This window comes from Idiotropiscis lumnitzeri, chromosome 12, assembly GCF_059441095.1.
Source record: "Idiotropiscis lumnitzeri isolate Australia: NSW breed Sydney's pygmy pipehorse chromosome 12, RoL_Ilum_1.0, whole genome shotgun sequence".
Taxonomy (NCBI): domain Eukaryota; kingdom Metazoa; phylum Chordata; class Actinopteri; order Syngnathiformes; family Syngnathidae; genus Idiotropiscis; species Idiotropiscis lumnitzeri.
Genome location: NC_142402.1, coordinates 12791611 through 12818092, shown reverse-complemented (window position 1 = coordinate 12818092; position 26482 = coordinate 12791611). Strand labels below are relative to the sequence as shown.

The window sequence follows — 26482 nt, the reverse complement described above, 5'->3', positions numbered from 1 at the left end:
AGCTTGGCGGCGACTTCGATGGCTTCTCTTTCAAATAAAAATCGAATAAGAGCTCCGGTTCGTGCAAAGTGGGTCCTTCTCAAGGCAAATAGTCGTTTAAGAACGCCCAAAACTAAATCAGACCTCAGGGAGAGTAAATGATGGGGACGGGATTTGATATTGCGTGGGTTGATTGACGGTGCATTCGTATTGCTCACAATCGCAGAACATCTTTTTACGCACATACAAACTTGACCTGCTCCACACTTGACTGCATGGGGGGGCATGTTTGTAGAGTAAGGGTGAGGGGTGGGGGTCTGCTAGCCCTTTTGGATGTGCAGTGGTACCTTGACTTGTTCATGCTCAACTCAAAACATTTGCATCCTTTCTCACTGAAATCATAGAAACACCATTAATCCATTCCGGAACACAGAATATTTTTCCGCAACAGTTTTTAGTCAGAAAAATAGTCCAGTAATGTACTGCATTAAAAAAAAAAAACATACATTAATGTAAAGAAATATATTGTTTCCCTTATTTGCTACATTGTTTCCCCTTTGGTTTTGCTGAACTTAATATCCCGTATTTTTTTGCACACACAGCAGCTATTCGGACTTTTCATGGACAGACGTCTGCAGTTTAGAAATGATTTTAAAGCGCATGAATGGCATTTCAGCCTTTATCAATTCCTTTTGCTTCAGTCTGGCACGTATCGTTAGCCGAATGCCACGTTCACACAGAAGACGAAATTTCGCTTCGCTTTATTTGATCACAGGATACTGACATAGCTGCTTCATTCGCACCACACCACAAAAAGAGGAGAGGAGGGGCTCTTCCTTCTCTTCTGGCAGAAAAAAGAAGTATGAGCAGAACGAGTCAATCAGGTGGTGAGTAGTTGTAAACTTTGGCTAATGCTAAATGCGATTCTTGGTTCACAAATATATGCCCACTTCAATTTTGTCCAACATTGTTATGTCACACTAGAACACACTTAAAAAAATATATAGTATTTGGTCTGACCGCAGCATAAACGTAATAAATTGCAGAAGTTGTTTTTTAACTTAGTCACATAAATGAATGATGTGTTTACTGAAATTGTGTGTGTGTTTTTTTTTTCTTGATGTCTGTGCACATTTCCAGTAAAGGTAATGTTGAATCGTTTGTTGAATTTGCTGGGGTATTTTTTTCTACTTTTCTGAAAACATTCAAATATGATTTAAGCCCCAATGCTATTAAGCTAACGATATGACAGAAGTTCTTTGCTCACACTGCCTCACCAAATTGATCTGGCTCAGGTTTTTAAATCATTTTATGCCTTCATTTAAATGATGTAATATATAATACCGGCACAAAAAAAAAAGAAAAATGTGCGTACAAAACAAAGACTTCCTTTGAGGTACCCACTTGAACTGTTAGTGGCCGGAATGTTGTGGCGTTTACTCCAAGCCATCTAGTGGCGGGGAGGCTGAAGCGCACGTGAAAATCAAACATCGCTCGAACAATTTATCAATTTTTTTTTAATCCACCAAAAGACAGCTCATGTCTTGAAAAACTCACAAGTTGGGTCACCTGCATGTCAAGGTACCACTGACCAGTTTATGTGCTCCACGCTGTGCATCACATCAAACAATGGACTACGAGAAGGATTTGAATGCAATCCCAAAGGAAACATGTGAGACGCACATCATACTCACGTTAAGCAAATGTTGGAGGCAGCCATTTTATTGGGACGAGGTGCGTGGTTGCCATGGTTACAGCGGGTGAATCACAGTGTTGGTAGGACGGGTCAACATGCAGGACGTTAACAACGGCACGGGACACACGAGAGGGGAGGACGGCCCGAGCGGACGCTGATCTCAGGTCAGTGGGATTCTCTTCAAAGTGTAACAAAGGTGTCCAAAGTCTGACTTGTGGGTCATACATAACATTATTTCAATAAAATTCAACATTGAGATGTTGAGCTTTTGAAGAAGCATTTTCGGTTGTTCCTTTTTGGAGGTTCAAGCCAGCTGCTTTCACCAGCCGCTTCCACGATAAGTGTTTTTTTTTTTTTTTTTTTCCCTTTCCCGAAGGAGAAACATGAAACCTGACATGCTTACGAGTGCCTCTACCTGAATTATGGCACGACTCAGCGATGACATATGGCATTTTATAGCAAATTAGATCAGGAAACAAATCTGAAAATCTGTTTCCATTTTTACTCCATCATGATCATGTGACTATGCTATTCAAAAATGATCAAAATGGTGCGGTCAGGTGTAATGTCATCATATTGATACTTAATTTGCCTAGATTTATTTTTTTTCACGTCATCAAAATCGCCAACCCATCCTTTAAGATGGATATCAAACATATGAAAAAAATGCTCAAACGTCTTTCCAAAGGTTAGGTGTGTAATTGTGATAATCCTTCAGTTTTTTTGTTGCTGCGTATTATTTGGACACCCGTGTTAACTGCTAAGAAGCTGATCTCAGACCCTCGCCTGAGATCTACGCGAGACAAAACGGACAGGCATGGAAGAACAACGCACAAACACACAGACAGACGTAGCATAGCGTAGCATAGCGACGCTCTCCTGAATATACAGGGAGCCAAAAGTGCAAAAGTGGTCACTCTCCATCTATTCACACGTGTCTCGTCATATTTCACATCTACGTGTAGAAAAAGTGAGATGTTAGGAGCATTAGGGTGGCTAACCTGAAGCGAAGAATCAAAATGTGTCCAAAAGGAAACATGACTTTGTAGAAAGATATTCTGCCCTCAATGTTGCAAAAATGGAGGCGGAGATATTTACAGCGGCGCGCTTGCAGGCGTGTGTGCTTGTGTACCGCACGTGGTGGGCTCGTTCCCGTCGCCGTCCCCTCAGCTGCGGCCCTCCTCGGCCGAGCGCTGGTCCGACTTGAGCTTGACGAACTCTTTGGCCACGTCGTCGTTGTTGCGTTGCGACAGGATGCGCAGCACCGTCAGGCCCGTCTCGTCCATGTGGACGCGGCGGCCCAGCGGCAGCCAGCAGGTGACGTTGGCCTTGTTGGCGATGTCCTTCACCTGCAGCACGGCCATGCCCACCGTGCGGTCCTCGCGGGCGAAGCAGTAGTCCTTCACGCACACTTGCAGCTCGTAACTTTCGGGACCCACTTCGGTGCCCAGGGAGCTGAAAACGAGACGGGACACTGGTGAAATCCTCAAATGGGGTTTGTGTGACATAAGCTTCAGCTCTTTTATTTATTTATTTATTTATTTTGGTAGAGCAACATTTTTGACTATTAACCATTTATTTTGCAATACAACTTTATAATTATTTGTGTGATTATTGGAATATTCTAGAAAGATTTTTAAAAATATTTGTTTAAAAAAAAAAATTGAGTTAAATAAACCTAGATGGTGGCAAAGCACTACTTTTCTAAAAGAAAGGACTCTGACCTGACTAAACGAATCTCCTTCCCTCACTTCAACATAGTTCCTTATCATCAGGATGCCACAAAATGGCGCCAAGACACTGTTTTGCATCGTAATTTTGCTAGAGAATCAAAACTATGCAGGGGAAGGACGTACAGTATAAATAGAATAATTTGAATATAAATAATAGCATAAATCCTTTTTTTTTTTTTTGCTGCATTACCATAAAGCAGATACTCACTACTGGTAGCTTTCATTGAATTTAGGGGACCAGCTGTTGTTCTTAGATTTGGTTGCAAACTTCCTTTTCTTGTCGCTAAGATGAGGGCCGATGATGAAGACCTCCACGAAAGGCCGAAAACCCTGCGCCCTCCATTTCAGGTCGTTGGCAGCCACCACTGGAGGAAGAAGTTCAGTTCCAACAGCGCCACGATTGAGGAGGAGCAGACAACATCAAGACGGGCTTGGCCGCTGCTTACCTTTGATGCTGATCTTGTGCTCGCCGTTAGGCTGAGGTAGAATGTCCACGTGCATGACCACCTCTCCGACGGCATCCACTCCCGATGCTGCACACACGTTCGCATTTCCTTTTTAAGAGACAAGTGTGGACGGTCGACAAAGTCGAAATATGGATAAGTGGCAGTCGCGCATACGTTTCTCTGGTGGCGTGTCTTCGTTTGCCGTGTAGCGGATCCCTTTGCCTCCGTGGACTGAGAGGAGACAGTTTAAGAGCAGAAAGATGTTTGTCAGAATGGCAGCTGCAGTTTTTCAGAGCGCTGGTCCTCATTCGGGTCGTAGGTGAGCTGGAGCCTCAACCGAATTTTGGCAAGAGAGCAGTGGATCTGACGGCGTTTAATTCTTACCCTGAGCATGCTGGGAGAGAACAAACTTCCGAATGAGTTTGTCCGTGGCCTGTGTGTACAGCGACAAGGCGTAACGCAGTGACGCGAGGTCTGGACTCTTCTCCAAGAAGGTTTTCTTCAGGCCTACGCCACCGGCATGGAAGTATTGCTGCACGATAAAGAGCGTTTAGTCACAAAGCTTGATTCAAATCCATCCAAACTATTTTTGCATCGCCGTTGTTTGCTGTACCTTAATGGTGTCGAGCGCCAGCTCTATGACCGCACACTGTTTGGGAGTCAGCGCTTTGGCCTCCTCTCGGCCCATGTGCTCCTGCAAGACGACACGTTTTAAAGCGCTTCTGGTGTCGACTGCTTTGTTGCACTCATCCTGTGTTCTGGATGAAACATTATTATTACCTTGAGCTTTGACAGTTGGCCTAATTCCTTAGCAGCATTGAAAATCATCTGAGTGCCCTGGGAAGAAAAGACAAATGAGAGGTGAATTCACATCTAAAAATAAACACCGTGTTAAGGATGTATTTTTTTTTTTTCTCTCAGAGTGAACACAGCACGCGCTGTTCACATGGAGCAGTGGTAGCTTCACAGTGCTCAGGGAACAAGGTAAGGTTCAACTGCCTACACTCTACTATATCCCCGTGTCACTTTGCTACGTGAAGAAGAATGAATTGAATTTGGGAAACGTAGTGTTGGCAGTTACGGGTTACAGTATCATGCAGCACCACGAGTCTCGATTTCACAATGTGTGTTGAGCACAGTGCAGATCCTCATAGAGTTTGCATTCAGACTGTATGTGATTTACAAGGACCTACATGAAGAATGGAGTAGGGTTGGAATGATGGCATGACAGACGGTCAATGAACATGGTTTAAATCCAATTTGTATAGTCATGAAGTCAGCATGAAAATTTTTTTTTCTGAGATCGTTGAGAAAAGCTAACGAATCTTATGAACTTAACCGCTTGGTTTTAATTCACCAGTGAGCGATACTATAACTATAAGGCGCACCCAGTATGCAAGCCGCAGCAGCTCTTCTTTTTTGAAAAAATAAAATAAAATAAAATAAAATCATACCAGACTATAAGCCGCAGTTTTCTATGTTGAAAAAAATTAGTTGCATGTACAGAACGATTTTGTACTGTGAATGCACATAAAGGTACATAAACAGATTGTTAAAACAGTGCCTTTTAACACGGCAATAACTTTACTAATTAAAACAGAACAGACCCAAGAGAAAAAAAATTTGAGATTTATTTAGCGTATTTTCTGAACTATAGAGCGCCCCCCACTGGTGAAAGAAAAATCCACAGAAAAGCCGCACCATTATATTAGCCGCACGGTTCAAAATCTAGGAAAAAAGTAGCGGCTTATAGTCCGGAAAATACTGTAATTGTATTTGACTTTGCGAGTTCCGCTGCAGAGAAGCAGAGAGAAGATGATTCACACACCGTTTGGTCAGTAAGTGTCGGAAGCACAATCGTTTTCTCCATGGTGTTCATCACCAGTTTCCAAAGCTCTTTCAGCACTCTCTTCAAAACAGTCTTCTCGCAGATCTTAGCAAACAGCGATAGACTGGAGCGCAAAAGAACTTCAAGTTAGGATCATTTTGTCATGAAAATACAATTTGACTGAAGCGGCCATGTTATGACACTCAGCTCGACTCACTTGCTGTCCAGAAAGTCCATGATCGGCTGCAGAACATTATCTGCTTCCTGAACGACGCTGCCGTTCGCTGGCACGGTCTGACCTTTGACCTGGGCCAGAATATCCCCCATCTGTCTGACGTTGTCCTCAATTTGGGGCTGGAAACTACAGAAAACAAAGAACACATTGAGATCAACTCTCGGGGATCGGCTAGCAGCAGCTGTGTGTTTTTGAGAGTCAATAGTGGTGGCAAAAGTACTCACACTTAAAAGAAATGTGCAGAAACTTACGCTAAAAAAAAAAAAAAAGAAAAACAGATATTTGTTCTTTAAAATTAATGAGCTGGGCACACCAACCTGACAGCAAAGATGCGGCTGAGGTCGTCCATGACGCTGTTGAGTTTATTCTGCAGTTCTTTCAGGAAGTCACTTGCCTCCACATTGAGCTTAGAAGAATTCAATCGTCGGAATGAACACGCCACATCGTCATGGTGTTATCATGTTAGACCGTCAATCGGGTTGCTACTCACATCTTTGCCTCCCATTGCCTCAAACATCTTCTCCAGCTGAACTCGGAGCTGCTGGATATTGTTGATGATGATACATGGCTGCGGATAAAAAAAAAATGAGGGAAAACCCATTTCATACACACTTGACACTTCTTTTCCACTGCCTGCTGCCATTGTTTGGTTGTAATCAGTCTAAAAAAGTCAGCGAGGCAGGAAAAGCTGGAGTTTTCGCTAATTAAATCCTCCTCTGAGGCGCTGGTCTCTCGGGGAGTGCCATCCGCTTTACTCAGCTTATAGAACATTCAGCTAATTACACCGACTTAATTCACTTTGAAACACCGCAAACTGACCATGTCAATTACGCTCACGATTTCCGCTGCAAAGTCATGCAGTGCTTCAAACTAGAATTGACGTAATCCATAAGGAACCAGGATTTAGAATAGAACTCTTGGATTGGACCTTCCTGTTTTTAAACTTTGACAAGTACCACCTAACAAATACGTAGCTCTAACGAGAAAGGGGTTATATTTTTGTTAGCCAATGTAGCATTATGTAGAGATTGAACATTAGCATCCCTTCTTAAAGGGGAAGCCAAGTTAAAAATATTCTTTCCGATCAGAATCAGACAATAAAGGGATTTCTGATTCTGATTCTATTTGCCACCACTAGACTAAACATGACATTCTGATTAATATTGTTTGTGGAATATGAATTAAGCAGCAAAGCCCACCCATCTCAGGGGGCGGCCATTTTGTCACTTCTCTCGACTGAAAATGACATCATAATTGCTCAGGACTCAGCTCTGGACCAATCACGGCACACCTCATTTTCTGAGTTTGGTCAAGTGATGTTCGCAAGATGAGCCGTGATGTGGTCATTGTCAAGAACATTTTGGACTTGACATCTTCTTTAAATATAGGAAAGTTACAAAAGAACTGAAGCTTTTTTAATTATTCAAATACAATTACAGCTGTATGGAAACTTCAAAACAAAAAGTTCTTCAAGATGAAATGAAAATTTTACTAAAAAATATACAGCCAAACTGTCCTTAGGCAATGACTCTTTCGCCTTCCAACGGTGGCAAACAATTTTTTTTCCATGTTGCAAGAAATATTGCGACAAGAAAAAATGTTTGCGATTGTTAAAACAGTTTACGAAGGTCCGAATGTTTTTCCGACCTGGAACAAACACTGACAAAAAATAAATAAATAAATAACATTTGCTACCTTTGCAACCACTCGTAAACTTTTGACACTCAGCGAGGTACGGGTTCAAGTCAACGAGTACACTTGTCAGAGTTTTTAAGAGGTGATTTTCGGTGAGACAATGAAGTTGTCCGTGAGACTATGAAGGTGTCTGTGATTTGTGATTGGATGCGGGAGTCGGGGGGTGGGGCCAGTGCAAGAAGGAAAAGGATTGTCAGCGTCTGTCCGCGGCATGAATGCTGACGGTTGAGAGGAACGCTAGTTGGATGCTTTCTTTGGCAACATAAACCGTTTATTCTTACAATAAAGGGGTTATTGATCGCTCACCGCTTGTCTCCGTTTCATTGTGCGAGCAAACGCGACAGTATATTGTCGGTCTTTTCATTGTGACAGGAGGGCGTTTGGTGAATGCAGACGGCTGATGAGAGGATATAAGACTGCTCGCCAGATAGCGTTAGCGCAGCCGTGAGCACACTACGGCCCGGGGGCCATATGCGGCCCGTTAAACGTTTAAATCCGGCCCGCCGAAAATTATAGAAATAAACCTTGTTAATGTTTTATTTTCTAAATACTGTGTTTTTTCAAAGACATATTTTGTTGTAATGCTTTGGTTCACTTTCATTTAAAATTAATTTTTTTATTTTTTTTTCTCCGATGAGGTGAGGTTACCAAAACACTCCATCCATCTGCTCTTGGTCCGGCCCCTCTGTCAAATTTTTAGAACCCATGCATGTTTTGCTAGAGACCTATTTTTTTACATTTTCAGTTAAATTATTGCCGCACGGGTGAGGCACTGCTGCTAGTTTGCAGCAGAATCTACAAACGGTTAATTTTAGCGAGGTGACTGTGTGGTTGTTGGCGAAATACGTGATTGCCAATTAGCCTCCTCAAGGTATAAATATTAATAATTTATATATATATATTGACACTTACCACTTTCTCCTTCTTCACATGATTTGGAAATTCCTTCGCTATGATGTCAGCGTAAGACAGCAGAACATTGCCAATGGTCTAAGCAAGAGAAATAGAACGAGGATAGACATTTATTTAAAAGCATCATGTTATTGAAGATATCTGCAGATAGCATTAGAAGCTGAAGGTCACCTTGGCGAATCTCTTCATGTAGTTGCCAACAATCTGAGGGTCGGGACACTCCAATTTGCGGATGATTTCGAAGCTCTGATTGAGCTGAGAGAACACATCCACCACTGAGCAGGAGAACAAAGCGTGTTCTGAAGTGACCTGAAACTGCACGACAAGAGCAAAGAGCAAGCACTCAACACGGGGAGGTCCAATCCCAGATGAAACAGACCCTTTGGCAAGCTTTTCTCCCGCTCATGCTTCATTCTCCTCAATGAGGCATGCATGAGGTCTCAATGGAAGAGATTATCAGAAATTCACGATGGGGGGGCGGGGCCCTCATTTAACAGTCCTGTCGTTGCCTCACAAGCGGACAGCGTAAAGGTGTCGTATATGACGGGGACACCGATTGCTTTTTTGCTGACAGGGAAAAGCAGAAGCTGCCTTATGCGACAGTAATTGGACCCAAAGGATTCCTGACTTATGAGATTGAACAATCTTCAGATGCTTCGTAACGAGCTTTTAATGGTGTGATGTGTAGTGCGAAATGAAGCGAAGCAGCATGTGATCTGTGTGTGTTTTTCTCATGATGTTTGTTTCTACGCTGTGATATTTTCTTTTCCCATTCACCTCAGACTCATTATTGATTGCCTCCGAGTCTTCAGCTTGAGCATCCTATGTGCCGAGTCAACTGTTAATACCTGAATCACCATGAGACATGCATGAATACATTATCGGGGGTCAATTCTGAATTGCTTTCACATTTTATTGCGGACTACTGAAAGTTTTCCACGACAGTTTTTGTAAAAATCTATCATGCACTAACATATTCTGATGTTTCTAATATGAGGTGTGCAGTTTAGTGCGTCAGGTTTTCATGAGCAGAGATGAAATAATTAAAGAATAAAATACTTACGCCGTCTTTTTTGTCCCTCTCCAGAGCACCATGGAGAAAATCTCGAGATACTTCCTCGTTTTCGTCCAACCACATGATGACAAATGGTTCAAACCATCTGCAGTGGAAATAAAACGGAAGGAAAATGATTAGTTGCTAATGCTACTTAAAGTAGGTCTCTGGCTAAAAATACTCACGCAGGATATTCAGGTACATGTTTCTGGAATGTGGGCAGCTCCTTGCAGTACTCATTATAAAGCCACTTCACCTTAAAGTGCAAGTTCATATAATCTGCACTTTTACACAGGCGGTGCTTCTCATGTTCTGAATACAGAGAGGAAAAGACGGGGACAAAAAATCGTTACATTTCTTAAAAGACGCATCCGAACACTTTGCTTCCTGCTCTTAACGTCATTTAAGCAGTGCTGACCTTCCATGGCGTATTTCATGTCTTGAGCAAACATATTCCACATGACCTCAGCACTGATCTTGCCCACGTTTAGTTCCTGTGGAAACCTACAAAAGGAAACAAGCTGCTCAAACTAAATCCATCAATTTATAAAGGACTTACCAAAAATAAATAAATAAAATAAAATAAAATAAAGTAAAATAAAGTAAAATAAAATAAATACTGTATACTACGAAAATGTCTTTAATAAACCTCAAAAATAATTCTGAGCAATGAACAAAATTTGAACACATGAAACAGACTCACTGATTAAGGCAAGGTGTGTAGGAGTTTTTATCCTCCTCTATAATGGACACAATGAGCGTGATGAGTTTGGACCAGAAGTCCAGGTTCTTGACACTTGGACCCTGCTCATCTGGAGGCACCGCCTTCGACTGGAGACAGGAAGGGCCGCATCGTCATGTTTTTTTTTTTTTTTAGGTTTTAACAGGTTGGAATATAAAAATCATGTGTGCAAACTCACAGGATCCGTCTGATATTCCCTATTGTAGAGGTCATGACAGTTGTTGAAGATGTACTCATAGGTGGAATTGAGACAGGCTTTGACGCAGTCCTTCACAACCTGGCTCGCTCTGGGGGGACTTTGTAGTTCCTGCACCTAAAAGGAAGAGTTCAATGAAAACCCTCAAAATGTACTCAGAGCCAGTGTGAGCTAAACAAGTAAACACGGTGCAACATACCTATAAAACAATGTGTTAACTAATTTCTATAACATATTTGCTTTTCATTCCAATTGTTTCCATTTGGATAGGCTAATGTAAGATGATTCTCAGGAAGGCCCTCAGGCTTCTTGGCAGAAGGGACTGGAAATTTGCATGCATGTTGATTTTTTTTTTGTTGCATAAATTAAAGTCCAATGAAACCTAACATTTTCCTTGATATTGCAATAATTCTTACCTTCATCCTGAAGAATGTGATGCTGGTAAGCAGGTCCACAGTTGACTTGAGGTCTTGGAGTCTTTCAGGACTGCTGGCAGGAAAATTATTCTGAAAGTGTAATCGTAAACGCGCAGGTTGGAAATGGCAAGACACGTCTCTCGAATGCCTTTCCTTTGGATTGCTAGCATTTTAAGTCATCAATATCAACACAGGTGCCCTCTCAATATATTCAAATATCATGGAAAACTCAATTAATCAATGTCAAAACTTCAATTTAAAAAGGGAATCACATTTTGAAATGTGTTTAATCAATCTATATAATATATACACTTTATAAGTTCAACTAATGACATAAATGATTTTTTTTCTATGAAATTATTTGAGATGCAAAATAGCAAGAAAAAAAAAACACACAAGTAAAAAACGTAGACAGAATTCAGTACCCGGTACATGGAGAGGTCAATCCTTAGGGAGTTGTGCAGCTGATCCAGTAACTTGACAAACCTCTCCTTCTAAAAATTTAAATGACAAAAAAAAGCACTGAGAAAGACACCACAGCTGACAGAAGAGTTAGTACTATTTAACGTCACCAAGTCAGATGTTGGTGAATGTTTGTAGAAGTGGGCTGGGCTACATTTTATTTGTCTTAGCACTCACCCTGAGGGATTTTTTTTTTTGCGCATTAACAAGTTCATCAACAAACATTGGGACTTGCGGTAGGAAAGAATACAGCTGATTTTTTATTTATTTTTTTAAACATCGGCAAAGTTTAGACAATTGTGACTTACCCCAAAGTTGGATGCAGCAAATCTATCTGAAGCAGAAACATTATTGGAGGACTGGGTGGTGTGAGCATAGTAAGCGTTGATGTTGGCAAGCAAGGTGCTCATCACCGCGGGAACTCCAGGGCACATATATTTCGATGACAAGCAGGCAAAGTGGCTGTTGATTGGAAGGCAAAAAAAAAATAAAGAACATTTATCAAATAAATTATGCCTGTTTCTGTGGCAAAACTATTGTTTTAAGTTGATCAACAGCAGCACTGACGTCATAGCCTGGTAGATGGACTCCACACCGTAACGCATGGCAAACTCATCCACAATCTCCTGAGCAGTCTCCTCAAAATACACCTTCCAGGCATCGTCTCCTTTGGCGTCGGGGATCTTCACTACACCGCCGTTCTGTTCCTCAGTAGTGTACTGGAAGAGATGCTAAACAGAGACAAAATACAAGGGGGTTCTTATAGCCCAGATACATTTTGGAGTGGGGATGATACAAAGGTATAAACATCCCACGGGAAACGACATTCAAGCCGCACCAGACCATAAGCCGCAGTTTTCTATGTTGAAGAAAAAATGTTGTTTACTGCATGTACAGAACGATTTTGTACTTTGAATGCACACAAAGGTGCATAAACAAATTCTTAAAAAAGTGCTATTTAACACGGCAACAACTTTGCTCATTAAAACAGAACAGACCCAAGAGAAAAAAAAAATATTCAGCGTATTTTCTGAACTATAGAGCGCCTCTACCGGCGGAAGAAAAATCCACAGCGTTGTATTAGCTGCACGGTTCAAAATCTAGCAAAAAAGTAGCGGCTTATCGTCCGGAAAATATGGTAGATAACATTTATATTTTTGTTCAGGGTAGGATGATAGTTACTTGGTGTAATTCACCCCATGTGGAAATTTAGATTTTTTTTTTTTTTTTGTGTTATCTATGTGATTATGTTAAAATGCAAATGTAACATTTCCCCCGTTATGAGCCTGACCTCATGAAGACAGGTGTACTGGACATGATAAGGCGCCACAGTCTCCTCTCCTTTAATCTCCACGCTGATGTGCATGCGGATGGCTCCCGACACGGCAGATTTATCGGTCCTCTTGTCTGTCAGATGCAAGTAAGATATATGTTTTGTTAGTTGGCTCGTCCATTATCAACAGACATGTTATAATCCGCTTCATGTTTTCTTGTCTACGTGGCATGCATAACAAACGTTACCGACCTCTCTCACTGCCATTTCTTTTCGCATGGGAACTCACCAAGGTTATACCAAACATCCATCTCCCCACTCAGCGTGCGGACTTCGATGATGGTTTGACCGAGGAAGTCATCACTCTCTCGTTTGAACCTCTGTTTCACGCGAGACTTGATGTCGTCGTCCTCATCCCACACTCGAACCTTGATGCGATCCGAAGAGTTGTGGCACTCGCTGGATGAGCCAGAAAAATTGTTAGCAAACCAACATCGAGACATCAATATGGCAGTATTTCAAATAATGTTGCTCACAAGTGGAAGTTTTCCTCCCAGACTGGGTTGAGGTTGCCATAAATAGTCTTGGTTCTTTTTTTGGTCTTTCCAACCTGCACAGTCACATATGGATCACTGGAACCAGTTTTGTCTTTCGCCTGGAGTCCCTGTGCACATACCACTGTGGAAAAGGTGGTGGGGGGAGGGGCATCACAGATGTTTACACAGTCAGGTGAGATGCACTGAACTGGAAACCAACATGAATGTTTTATTCATCTCACCAGTGATGCTGATCTTTGCCGACCATTTGGATGTGCCGTCAAGCACACTCTGCTTGATCTGTTTCATCTGGGTTGCATGTGTTGATTTGTCAAGGCCAAAAACTTCTTGGATTTGCTCAAAGATCTCCGGTTTGTTCCTCTCTCTGATCTTCATGCGGTCTTTTAGGACCATGATGATATTCTGGGTTCTGTCTTCTGCTCCATGCTTGGAACTTTTCTCAGCAGCCCCTTTGATGAGAATGGGTGGAAAATAAAGAATTTCAAAAACATTTGTAAGGAAATGTTGCTTATAAACCACAGAAGTTTTGCAGAAGATGAGCTAAACTGCCGTAGATGTAACAAATGCAGTCAGCGAGTGTGTGTATGTAGTTTCATGAACGTGCACTTTGCACATGAGTGACGGGCCAACAACTTACTCTGCAGACAGTCGGCGTTGAGCAGATCTTGGCACTTGTCGTGACATTTGACGCCACACTCAGAGCAGCGCATGCCTTGTCTGGCGATGCCCCACAGCAAGCCTTCGCATTCATAGCAGTAGGTGGGGGTGGTGGCTGTCCACACTTCAAAATTGTGCGGCGTAGTGGAGGAGATGGGGTAGATGAGAGCTTGCAGGGTTTTCTTATAAACGTGACTTTTCTGCAAACGACACAGAGAAGAATGTGATGAATGGCGCAGATGTCGGAGAAGCAGGAGACAAACGAGGATAGGAACCCACCAACTCTTCATTGCCGAGAGTTGTTGAAGCCATTGCAGAGGTGATTCCGGCCTTCCGAGAGTTCTGCACTAGCGACTGAGAAAATATTAAAAAGGCGGGTTATTTCAGAAGAACCAACGAGTGAATTTAAAAATGTATATTGGATAGAAGAGTACTTACCATCGCCTGATGTAATTAAGCATCGGTGATCAGAAAAAAAGAAAGAAAGAAAACAGTGAGAGAAAAGTCAGAAAAAAACAAATATATTGAAGTCATTTTGCTTGAAACGACTTCAATATATTTTATATTGTTATGTTATGTTCGATTTATATTTTTGTATGAGTCTAACGTGGATATTCTTTCTGTCTTTTACCCTTTTATAAGGACTGCTGGGCTTTAATTAATTGACTCATTGAATCCCAGAAATTTTTACTAGAGGAAACCATTAATACCAGCGTTTTTGGGGGATTTCGACTGATCTTGCAAGGCCAACAGAATATTGTGTTCTAATGCTGTTAAAAACACGGAGCTATGAGGCAAAAAAAAATACAATAAAAAGGGAAAGACGTATAAATACGTCTTTGGGATGTGGGGACTACATTTTAAAAAACGTATATGTATGTTTTATGGATTGAATGAGTTAAGATGTAGCTAACATAGAAAGAATTCTTTCCATGATGAGCTTTCTAAGTTTAGTTGTCCTATGCTGACCTCTGATTGAGAGTCCAATATTTCTCCAAATTAACGTGAGTGTGTGTGTGTGTGTGTGTGTGTCATTCTGTGTGTGCATGAGCCAATATCCTACCAGATCCCTGACAAGAGGAATGGCTTTTCTCTTCCGAAGGTCTGGCATGCTGTCAATACTATAGAGTGCACCTCCCATTCTGCATACAAAAGGGAAGACCCATCATCACATTTTCCACAAGCAGTGAAACGCAAGAGTGGAGACAACCCCGAAGGTCCTTGGGGGGAAAAAAAAAAAAATCTAATCTTCCCCCAGATTTTAATGGATTCTTGCTCCATTCTTCCATTTGGTTCAATTCAGCCTAGTATTCTTCTGTTCTGCTCAAGAATACGAAGTAAATTTGACCGTGAATATTCAAATAAGCAGAAAATGTGCATTTTAAAGCTGCTAGTAGTATTTCCTTGACGCTGTGCAAATATTCAAATGGATTTTGATGGTAACACTGACATTAACACCAACACAAGGATTGTCTTCATGTTGTGTTAATTTACACCGGACAACAGACACTCACCCTCCTTTACCAAACCATAGTGAGCTGGAGGTTTCTCCTCGTGCCTGTCAAAGAAAGCATTTTATGACAAATATTTTGGAGGGAAAAGACACTTCAAAATATCACTAGATAATCTTTTTAGGCTTACAGAGTCATCAATGGAATGCGTTTACGTTACAGTTACAAATTTCCATTGATCAAGGAAACAATTATTGTTTCTTGTGAAAAACATGTGTTAAATCAGACTAACTATAAGAGCTCTCAAAAGCGTGCAGAGCTTCCAAAGAACTGACTTTTTGTTGTGACAATTAGATCTAGCCACTAAATTCTTTTCACGCCACCATCAGCTCGGACCTACCTGTCAGCATGCTCCAATGATGGCCAAGAAAAGTGCATGCGAGTGTCGCTATGGCAATGACATGAAACTGGAACAAAAACAAAGTGGGCCGACACGTAAACAATAAAAGAAAAGACAAAGAAAGGGAGGCCAAGTGTAGGAAAAACACAGTGACATACAACATAAACATTGAAGCAAATGATTAATACGGTGCACAACTTAATTGAAAAACAATGAATAGCAACAAAATATGTGAATAATGCGAGTGCAAACTGATAAAGCAAACCAAATATTTAGCAGAAATACATCGCAGCTCCATCAGGCAGTCATACAGCATTCTGGTGCCACATCATGAACTCAAAGTTTATTGTTTGCTAGATCACCAATTTCTTATTTGAGGAAAACTAGAATATTTCATTTATAGTCTATGAAACGCATTTTCATGCTTTCTGACCTCTAGTTGCAAACACTTTCAAAATAGACCCTAAGACTCTTATGTACTGTGTTTTTAGCATCTAAATAAATAATTGACTTCACATACATATTTTAAAGAGTTGGCCGACAGCTTTATAGTCTCTGGAACTTTTTTTTTTAATGAATAGATGGAGAGAAATGGGACCTCAGCGTGTGGTGTGGGCCGAGCACCCCTGCGGTGTCATGCACTTACCTCCCGAAGCTGGTCTAAAACCTTGTTGTAGATTCTTAGCCAGTTCTCTTTGGCTCGCACCGCCGGATCCACTGGCTCTTTGGGCTCCTCTATAACTGGAGGACTGACAGAGACATTTTGGATGTGATACGTTGAAGTTGATCTTTGGGAACCCCTGAGCATGTGATGTTTTTTGTGCCTCCTACCTCTCAGGTGGCATCTCTTTTTCCTCAGGGGTTGGTTGCCTGCTTGGTTCAATGTACTCCTGCTCCATGCTGAGGTTCTCCTCTGGGGGTGTTGCAGACACCTTGGCCTCCTCCAGGATGTTTTCCTCCTCCAACCAAGGCTCTTCTTCCATTTGCGAACCCTCGTCCGTCGGGGCAGCTGACTGCACAGTGGCAGAACCGTTAAGTAGAGACGCAGGCTGAGAGGAATTTGCAATCTGCTGGGAAGAGGGGCCCATGACATTGGAGGGGGGCTGAGTTGCAGCTAAGGTGGCTGGATGGGAAGGTGGAAGATTGTTTGCGGCTGCAGATTGATGTTGTTCAGATGCAGCTGGTGGCGGGGGGTGAGACTGGGCAGGCTGGGCAGTGGGGACAGAAGACAGGAAAGTGGAGGCTAAGCCCGTGACTGCGGCTGTGAGGGGTTTGGCCATTGAGAAGAAGGACGTGGCAGACGGCGCTGTTTGGGCCTGTGTTTGGGGCGGTGGCTGTTTAGGCGGTTGAGACGTTTGATGACCAGGAGGGGGCTGTGCGGGTGGGGCAACACCCTGGGTGGATGTTTGATTCGCAGGTTGTGCAGCGGGCTGTTTTTCATGTACTGAGGGTTGCTTTTCCAGTGGAGGTCTCGAGCTTAGGACATCAAGACCTGGCGGAGCAGTGGAAGTTGGAGTGGGTGTGAATGGAGGTTCCAAATCCTCACTGAGGTTTCCATCCAAATTGTATAAGTCTTCTTCATCATACAGCAAGTCTTCATCCTCATAAAGGCCCTCTTCTTCAACCTCATATAATCCACCATCTTCTTCCTCATACAGAGCTGCCTCCTCACCGCCATCTTTGCTGTAGCCACCCTCGTCACTGTACGCACCTTGAGTCTCGTCAGGGTCCCAGTCGGGGGAACCTTTACTGTAGCTCACGGAGGAGTGGCACGAATGGTAGGAGTCGTTCTCATCATAAGGTTCCCTCTCTCCATATTCACCAGCGTAGTCCTCTTCACTCAGCTGACTGCTGCATCGACTCAACTCTGCAGATGATGCATAGCTTCCAGTGGGACTGGAAGAAAAAAAAAAAAAAAGAAGAGAGGGGGAGAATGCACGAGGTGTACACTGACGGCAGGAAATAGACCGGAACAGCGAGCTGAGAGGCCTTAAGAGAGATGACGAAACAAAAAGAACAAGTAGCATACAGAAACGCAACAAAATACCGGAAATGCATTTGCATAGGATGAATGGGGCTGATAATAACTGAAATGGGGAGTGAAGCGGGGTGAGAAAGATAGACAGAAAGTGAAGACTGATGCCAAGTAGCAGAAGAGGAATGAAGAAGAATGTGTCAGGGTTGCCCTGTCCAATACACTCACGCAAGCAGCTAATCTTTTGTGCAATATTGACCACTAGATTGTGTTTTGAATTATTCATAAAGAGAGAGGCGGACGGCTGCACAGTTTCACTCCCAGTCCGTGCAGGATATGTCAATAAGCTGTGAGAAGTGGAACAGTGGAGTAAACAACAATGAAAGACAAATCACATTTAGTTTGCGTGGCCCTTTGAGGGCACACAACAGGCACACACACCGCAGAAATTCATTGACTATTTTCACTTGCAAAACTGAAATTCTGAATTGTTGTGTCCATCACTCTTATGTGTACCGCCGCTGAAAAAAAATCACTATTAGAATATTTTTCAAAATCATTCAGCCCTTGTTTCCGCTGAGTTTTTACGTGCCCGCATGACAGCTTTAGAGGACGAGCTGGTGATTTTTGTGAACTGTGGGCTTGTAAGGTCCTTTGTGACTCATTTTGATTAAGAGCTCTAAAAACAAAATGGACTTGATGTTTCTAATGAGCTGGTTACAACACAACAACAGGCACTCACCTAACAGTCCGCTGATGATGGTTGTCAAGGTCATGGCTGCTGGTGGAGTGTGGGTATGAGACGCCTCGGGAGTTTCGGTGCTGGTGGCTGATTGGATACTGGTGGACAGAAGCATTGGGTTGGGATGTGCTGTAGTATGGAGGTGGGATGCTGTTACTGGTTTCGCTGCGGTAGTCGCTGTCCCTGTCATCTACAGCACTGTCAGGGTCGTCATCTGCAGAGACAAAAAAAAAGGTAGCTGGATATGTGGTAGAGGTATGATAAGGAAAATTCAGTCACGAAGAGTAAAAAAAAAACACAAATTGATTGAAAGTTGTGTGATCTCACTTCAGGATGAAAATAAAAACTTTTGTTGTTATTGGCTTTGCAACTACGCATAATCTGTTTCTGTTCTTATTGGGGCATACGGATCATTAGGGAAATGATGAGGCACCTTAATAGTGCTGCTTTGGTTAAAATAAAAAATTCCCTCTTTCGCTGTGGAGTCTGTTATTTCAATTCTTTGACATTTTCCCTTCCGAGATGTTCATTTTGTAAGGGCGCTTGAAGAAAACCACAAAGGAATGAAGAAAGGGCCAGCTTGTCTTTTTCTCTCTTTACAGTCTTTAAAACATTTATAGACACGTCAAGTCAAATTCAAGCTGTAATTCCGCTGACTGTCCCGATTGTAAAAACTAGAATCTTATGTGAGTACTGTGTAGAAAGTGTGTGTGCAAACTCACTCGGTTGATCTCCCCATAAACTCCAATTACCTGAAATGAAAGAGAATGGAGTAAGACGCAATAATAAATGACAAAGTTATCCAAACGTGAGCAGGCATCGCAGCCTTCTCTAAGTGCCGACACGGGAAGTCTTTCCACCAGCCGCAGACTGTTGACCCAGCAGATTCATCAGACTGAGACAACGTTGGAAGTAGAGCTTGCCTCCAGACACCTGATCCCGCTATTGATCTCTTCCAGCGTGGCAACGCTGACTGTTTGCACTCCACCACACGACAACCCGTTTGTGGTTCCACATAATGTTCACGAAAGCAATTTAATCACATGTGCACGGCTAAACCTATAATTCTTTGGTCTAGTTGTGATTGATGGCGCAAACTTACAGCACTGGGTGCTCGGAACCCGGAGTGGCCGTTCCTGTTCTTCTTGGTATGCGTACTGAGAGAAATGATACAAAACACACCTTGCTGTCAAAATGTGAGAACTTTTGCGAATGCTGGTATATGTTCAAGATATTAAACGCTTACATCTTGTTCCCTCATTGCATTAAGTTGCTCCAATTTTTTGGCCCAGTACCTCGCCTCATCCTCTGGGATGTCTGAAAGGCAAAATCAAACTCAGGTGAGACAAATCAGATAGAGCGTCCACTGTATCATCTTTATCTAACCTAAAAATAGCATCTCTGGTCTATGTTGTATATTTTTTTGCTCGTGCGCTCAAGCTAAAACGGGTGTGTTTGTTTGAGCAGAATAAAGGAACGATGCAATTTCACTGGAAGCACTAGAACCTATAAATAGGGCAGCTCAGCAGCTCAGATGTTCAATATCACCTGGAGGAAGGAGAAAGCGTAGGAAAATAACACCTAATCAATGTTAAAGGGAACACAGTGTGGTCGATGAGAAGGAAAGGACACACGCACCCCCGGACATACATCCGCACAGTCTCGCTTGCAACAATCAAAAGTAGGTCATGTTGATTAATTGGTCAAAGCATCATAACGCTGTGTGTATCGTTATTTTATACGAGAGTACAGTGTGTGTTCAGTAATTATCTTTTAGCTGCAGCGTTATCGTCGCCACATTTCCCATCAGCTGGAGGTTACCGCGTAAAAAGGCAGAAGTAAAGCACTTACCAAGGGGAAGCTCAAAGCGCGTGTCGAGCAGCACCAGGTGAAGCGTGGGATCTTTGGTGCCACAGATCTCATTATCAGTCATGATGACCTGAGAGTCCAATGTGAGCCACTCGCCCGGGCCTTCCTGTGCGCACAACGGAGACAGGAAAGAGCTGGATTGAGAGATGAGCGTAAAAAAAAAAAAAAAAAAAACGGCCTACATAAAGCGTTTTCAAGCTGGTAAACATTGATCATCAACAATAATTTGGTTGGCCAACCTCATTTGACTGTCTGATGCTGTGGAGGGGAATCCACACGGTGCCAACCATCGTATCCCAGATTAAGCCTTTATTCCACACCTCTACAGTGAGACCCAGGTCTAAACGGTTGATTTCACTAAAATGAGAAACAGAGAATGTCACGGGGATTATTTGAAAAGAATACACGGGCAGACACATGTTGCCATTGCTGAAACCAAAATTGAACGGTAGCTCATCATGGCATTCAAGGAGTCAAGAGAGAAGAGGAAGAGGTGGATGAATGAAGGCAGGAAGGAGCGTGATGGAGTCAAAGGAGAAGGCCAGGAGCTAGGTGGAACTTTAATTAAGACATAGGGCTCGTGACTGTCCAGGGAAGAGTCAGTTTGAAAGCCAGGCGAGCGTCTCTCTGCCTACCCAAACATTACATAACAGAGCTCGAACAATGCCGAACGCCTCCACGCATTTAGTAATGCTAATGCACAGGATTCTGCGGTCAGCCGGTTTGCTGCAGCCCACGTGTTCAAGGGCTCGCACCATCCATCACTTTATATGCTGTCATGTCAATACTACACTAAAACCGCATGTTGCGTTACGTTTCAGCGATTTCAATTGTTCTGATTGTTATTGAGTTACAAGCTCGAACAAACTCATTTAAAAGGACGCCAATAATGCATGGAAAGCGTAGAGGGGGGGGGCATATGGAGCAGAACAGATGCAGATCAAGAAGCTGTGTTGTAGGAGAAGTGACTGGGAGGGAAAGGGGGCGAGAGCAGGTTTGAGAATAAAAAATGATGAGCGGAGGAAGTGGAACGGCAAACGATGAAGCCGTCGCGCATATGTAATATGAATGAGAAAAACAAAAAAAAAAAAAGTGAGGAGTGAAGTGAAGACAGACAGAGGACAGCGAAGGACTCACAACATGAAGTCCTGCTCCCAGCTGGGCAGGTTGCCCCGGACAGCGATGGTCGTGCTCTTCACATTTTGGACTTTAAGAGTCACATAGGTGTTGAACTTCTCTATCGGAAAGAAAAAGAAAACCGTGTTGAGCTGTTGTAATACGATGACCCAAAGACATAAAACAGATTGTTGAACACTTCCTACAGGTCTGTCACATTTGGAAGCAGCCAAGCTCTCTGTATGCGATCGACCTGATGACTTACCTTGGGGTCCATCCAGTTTGGCTTTCTTCACTGTGGAACCACACAGAGGGAGAGAATCACAAACAAGAACACCATCTGCTTTCATTTGAAAAAAAAAAAAACCACATGCAACTGTTCTGCATATTTTCTAAGGCAAGATTAGGCACAGGAGTATCATACAGTAGATGGAATAATCTCATTTCTCTGTTTAGGCTCAGCGTGTCTTTGAATGTTTCACAAAAAGCAAAAAGCCTGAGAGATAAATCAAGTATGAATGATTAAACATTTCTTTATCTCTGTCAAACATGCCATGTTCGACCTTTCACTTTATAGTGACAGTCCTCACTGCAGCTCCGTTTTACCAGCTTGGATGAAGAGTACGCATATATTTTTAATGCGGCGTTCGAGTGCACCCGTGCTCTATGCAATCTCCACGTCACTCTCTCGGTGAGTTTACACATCATGCACACAAACGGACGCGTACAAACCACATCCAAAGTGAGTGTTATGAACTAAACGTTTACTTCTATCACCTCTGGGGATACGTGCAGTGAACACCAATATCGCTTTCTCGCATAGTGGCCTGCCACATCATTCCTGTCACCATAGTAACCAGCGAAAAATGAAACCTTTATGTAAAATCGCCCTGAGTCAGCAAGGCACTTTTTGTGTTAAGTGCAAACGCTGTTACTTCGGTCAGGGTTCATACATAAATATGTAGCTTCTCTTTAGTTAAATTATTTTGAATGCCAAGATATAAGTAGCTACATTGTTTGTTTTTTTTTATTGGAAATTAAAAATGACTCAAGATTAGGCCATAATTCTAACAATATTTTTGTTTTCTTCTTTTTAAGTATTATGACATGTAGTGAGCTAATAGATTGAAGCACCACACATAAACACACACAAACACACTAGAGCAGGTGTGGGCAAACTACGACCCGGGGGCCACATGCGGCAAGTCAAACGCTTTAATCCGGCCCGCCGAACTTGAAAAAAATGAAATGAATAAACCTTGTTAATGTTTTATTTTCTAAATACTGTGGTTTTTCCAAAGACATATACATGGTTGTAATGCTTTTGTTCGCTAAATGCATTTTTTCCTCCAATGAGGTGAGGTTACCAAAACACTCCATCCACCTGCTCCTGGTCCGGCCCCTCTGTCAAATTTTAGAACTCATTGTGGTCAACCAATCAAAAAGTTTGCCCACACCTGAACTAGAGGATGACACAGGAAAAGATTTTCACACCCGTTCGAGACATAGGTAACTTGGAGCCTACCCCAGTTAACTTAAAGTCTCAGGGTACACGCTGGACTGGTCGCCAGAAAATCGGAGGGCACAAATTAATTTGCTCTACTTCATTACTTCATCCATAATCAAAAATATGGTTTGGGAATTAGAACAACTTGGAAGTCAACCAACATCACAAAATAGGTTGTGTTTGACTTTGGAAGTTTTACTGTATTGGGTATCAAAAAAAGAAAAAAAAGAAAAAGAAAAAGACGCATTAACGCATGGAGAGGAAGATCAATATGAAGCGAAATTGGATTTTCGACAGTGGTGGCTGAAGCTTAATTATGGCTGACGATCATAAATCTCTATGACAGGGTGGGTTGTCACAAGAAATGTCCGCAAGACTTCATGAACAATTTTTTGGGGAGAATGGGGGAACCTCACATAGGCAGACAGAGAGCACGACGGCCAACACGTACATTGCACATGCCTTGAAGTCAAACTCTTGCTTGAGCAGGGTTGTGACATATCGATCACTTTAGTGAAAGCAAAGCGAGCCTGGATTCAGAAAATGGGTTCAATGCTATGACTACGCAGAGCATATAAAAAGTCTACACACCCCTACTCAAATGCCAGGTTTTGGCGATTTAAAAAAAAAATGAAATCATAAATGATTTGATGCTTCCTTCATCATGTTTTTGGCCTGTTTTTCATCAACTGGAAGCGGGGCCTTTGTCTATGTCAAGGAGTGTGTAGACTGTCCACATGCACTGTATTTCACCATCTTATTTGCATGCAAACCCTTTTTATATTCTGGGCTTTCATTTATTAAATACCTGACACAGCAAAACTTTGACATCTGAAAATTGAGCGGCATGCCAAGTCAACAAACTCAACGGCAAGCAAACTATGAACCGTTGAGGAATTTAAACTAAGGAGTCGGTCTTTTGGGATCAGCCAGAGACAACAACAAAACTGAACGCTATAAAGAGTGAAAATATGTTGAAGTGTGGCGCCGGATTTGTTTTATTATATCCGTGAAAGGAATTCAGCCGATGCAAGTCGATCAAGCACAGCAGGAAGCCCGTTCATTGGGATTGCATTTGGAATGTAAAAGTATAGCTTGAACTTTTTTAAACTCGGCTCCGGGGTATAATTTATAAAAATACAGTATATTATATATAATATGTCTGAATCACAAAAAAAACACTTGTCAGGACTGGTGACCACAATCAATTAAAGCCTCAATCAGGAGCGCTTCGCACGCTTTTAAAGAGGCTACGTGGCAAATCAAGAGCAAGCATTTTGATTTGGATCTAAATGTTGGCTGTAAAAGAAGTCAGTGTTTTCAAGTATAATCCGTCTGCGTGGCTGCTTTCTGCCCTGTCAACAGATACTGAAAAGAAACGCAGCCTCTTGAAGAAGCGCAAGGACTGTGGAGGCCAGAAATAGCTCCAGTCAGGTAAGCATGAATGATGTAAGAGGAACAAAAACGAGGCATTCTGCCAAGTCTCGTAGTCTACGCCTCTGACAGCAGCCGCAGCCGGCCTTTATGAATGGATAACTCTGAGGGCTTTAACGACACCTGGGACTGACTCAGTGCAGGGGCAGGCAGTGGGCGGTCCAGGTAGAATGAGATGAGGTGGACTGGCATCAACAATGACGCACAAGAGGTGACTTTGAAGACCCTTTACCTATCCTTGCCTTCCTATTTGGCCACCATTACGCATACGACAAAGGCCACGAGCTCTGACACACAACGGCGATTACTCACATTTACTGGAGGGCGACGTGTAGTTCGACCGTCATTACTTTAATTGAAGTATATCAACGGTACAGCAGTACGCTAGGGCTAGTGGGTGTTATAGTTCCGTCAGAGATCTGTGTAGCCAGGATTAAAGGGGAAATCAAACCAAACATTTTCTTACAATATGTTCCATGTGCCCCCATTAGTGTAAACATCCATCCATCCATTCATTATCGAAGCCGCTTCTCCTCATGAGAGTCATGGGTGTGCTGGAGCCTATCTATCCTATCTTCAGGCAGTACACAGTACACCCTGAACTGGTTGCCAGCCAATCACAATCCGCGCTCACACGCACACCTAGGGGTAATGAAGAGAGTCCAATCAACCAGCCATGCATGTTTTTGGAATGTGGGAGGAAACCGGATGACCCGAAGAAAACCCACGCCCTCACAGGGAGGCCGGAGCCCCGATCGAACCCACGACCTTGCTAACCATTCGTCCACTATGCCGTGTTTCATAGCATTTCATTGAAAAAATAAAATAAACTGTGCCATCTTTCTCAAGAAAGTGAAGTGATGGAAAATAAATGATTTTCTCACCCCCGCCCCCTCAAATAGCCCCAAGAGAGAGAAAATCCTGGCACCATGCCACTGGCGTCAGATAAAGCATGCCTAAACTGTTGGCGTCAATGCCTTGCTCAAGGGCTCACCTAATATTAAAATGTCACATAAAGTATGTATCTAACGCTTCATAAAATCAATCAATGAAGGGGAGGGGAGTCACTTGAGTTCAGCAATCTTGCTTTTCCTTTACTGGACAATTGTAGCAGAGGCTTATTCATGACCATGAGAGGCACCAGCATCAGCATCAGGTGTTTTTTTTTTTTTCGGGAATACGGGTGGGAGGAGATGACGCATCGCATGAGGAGGGGAAACGTTGAGAAATGACGCGCACCTCCCTCCAGCAGGCAAGTATTCCCTCACGACTTCAGCCGATCAGCGGGAGGAGGGAGGCGGGCGGCAGCGGCAACAACGCGGCAAAGGCAGGGGCTTTTCCACATCCTGCTCATCTGTCTGCCCACGCGCGTGAATGAGTGGAAGACACACACACACCGAGACACACGCAGGCACACACACACGCGTTGAATACAACCTCAACGGTAACGTTATTAGCTCAAGCAGGAAAAGACAGTCCAATACAATGTTGGCTCGGCTAACAATATCTTCGGGTACTTTGACGACACATACGGTTCTCACGATGCACCCCCCCCCCCCCACACACACACACCAATCGGCGGTGCGAGTGCCACTTAAATGGACGTGGCCATTTGAAGAGGTGCTGCCGCAAGAGCAAGAGTTTTCAATCAACGACGGAGCCAGTGGCCACCTTGGTGCAATACAAAAAATATGACCAAGTGTGAGGCCAAAGCTGTTCATTTCCATGTTACCTCCCACGCATAGTAGGGACATCTCTCTCGCGTGGCGTGAGGGTTCCCGGCTGTCCTCCGCTGAGCCGCCGCTGCCTGGTCAAACCGTGATGTGTAGTCTCGCTCCCTCCGTCTGACAAGTAAAAGCAGAATTTGTGGAAGGACAACGAGGTGTTCTCTCCAAAGACTCGTCGCTGGCTACGCGCGGCTGTCGTCTGCTGCTCGGCACAGGGGTAAAACCCTGTGTCCACTTTGGTAGCTCCCCTGCATTGCCTCAGCTCGCCGCTCCTCCCGCCCGCACAGCCATCTTGTTTCAGCAGGACAGCTCCCCTCGCCGCTGTGACGTCACTGGGATGAGGAGCAGGAAGAGAGAACGGCAACGTGGTGGGACTGCAA

At 43.1% G+C, this 26482-nt stretch overlaps 1 protein-coding gene across 1 annotated transcript; it reads right to left on the bottom strand.

Annotated features, from left to right (window-relative positions):
* Nucleotides 1-1476: 1476 nt before the first annotated feature.
* Nucleotides 1477-26449, bottom strand: LOC148325974 (protein unc-13 homolog A). The gene is made up of 42 exons (XM_088310874.1): nt 26108-26449; nt 21700-21729; nt 21456-21555; nt 20558-20675; nt 20301-20424; nt 19696-19766; nt 19552-19606; nt 19172-19201; nt 18450-18663; nt 16564-17628; nt 16379-16481; nt 15396-15439; nt 14945-15023; nt 14320-14325; nt 14161-14235; nt 13862-14081; nt 13446-13673; nt 13204-13345; nt 12957-13126; nt 12686-12801; nt 11962-12125; nt 11703-11856; nt 11358-11426; nt 10933-11022; nt 10499-10633; nt 10282-10409; nt 9997-10082; nt 9764-9890; nt 9588-9684; nt 8696-8839; nt 8525-8602; nt 6408-6485; nt 6235-6323; nt 5900-6043; nt 5683-5806; nt 4635-4691; nt 4468-4548; nt 4239-4386; nt 4029-4085; nt 3855-3941; nt 3617-3773; nt 1477-3130 (listed from the first exon to the last, which is right to left on the bottom strand). Exons 1-42 carry the CDS (start codon nt 26127-26129, stop codon nt 2842-2844), a joined length of 5595 nt encoding a protein of 1864 aa, XP_088167000.1. The 5' UTR covers nt 26130-26449; the 3' UTR covers nt 1477-2841.
* Nucleotides 26450-26482: the final 33 nt, after the last annotated feature.

Excerpts from the sequence above, each read along its gene's own strand:
- LOC148325974 (XM_088310874.1), bottom strand. The coding sequence starts at position 26,129 with ATGTCCCTACTATGCGTGGGAG. Across the intron at positions 8,603-8,695 it reads ACATGAAGAGATTCGCCAAG|ACCATTGGCAATGTTCTGCT; the intron begins GTGACCTTCAGC and ends TCTCTTGCTTAG. Across the intron at positions 6,486-8,524 it reads ATGTGAAGAAGGAGAAAGTG|CCATGTATCATCATCAACAA; the intron begins GTAAGTGTCAAT and ends TTTTATCCGCAG.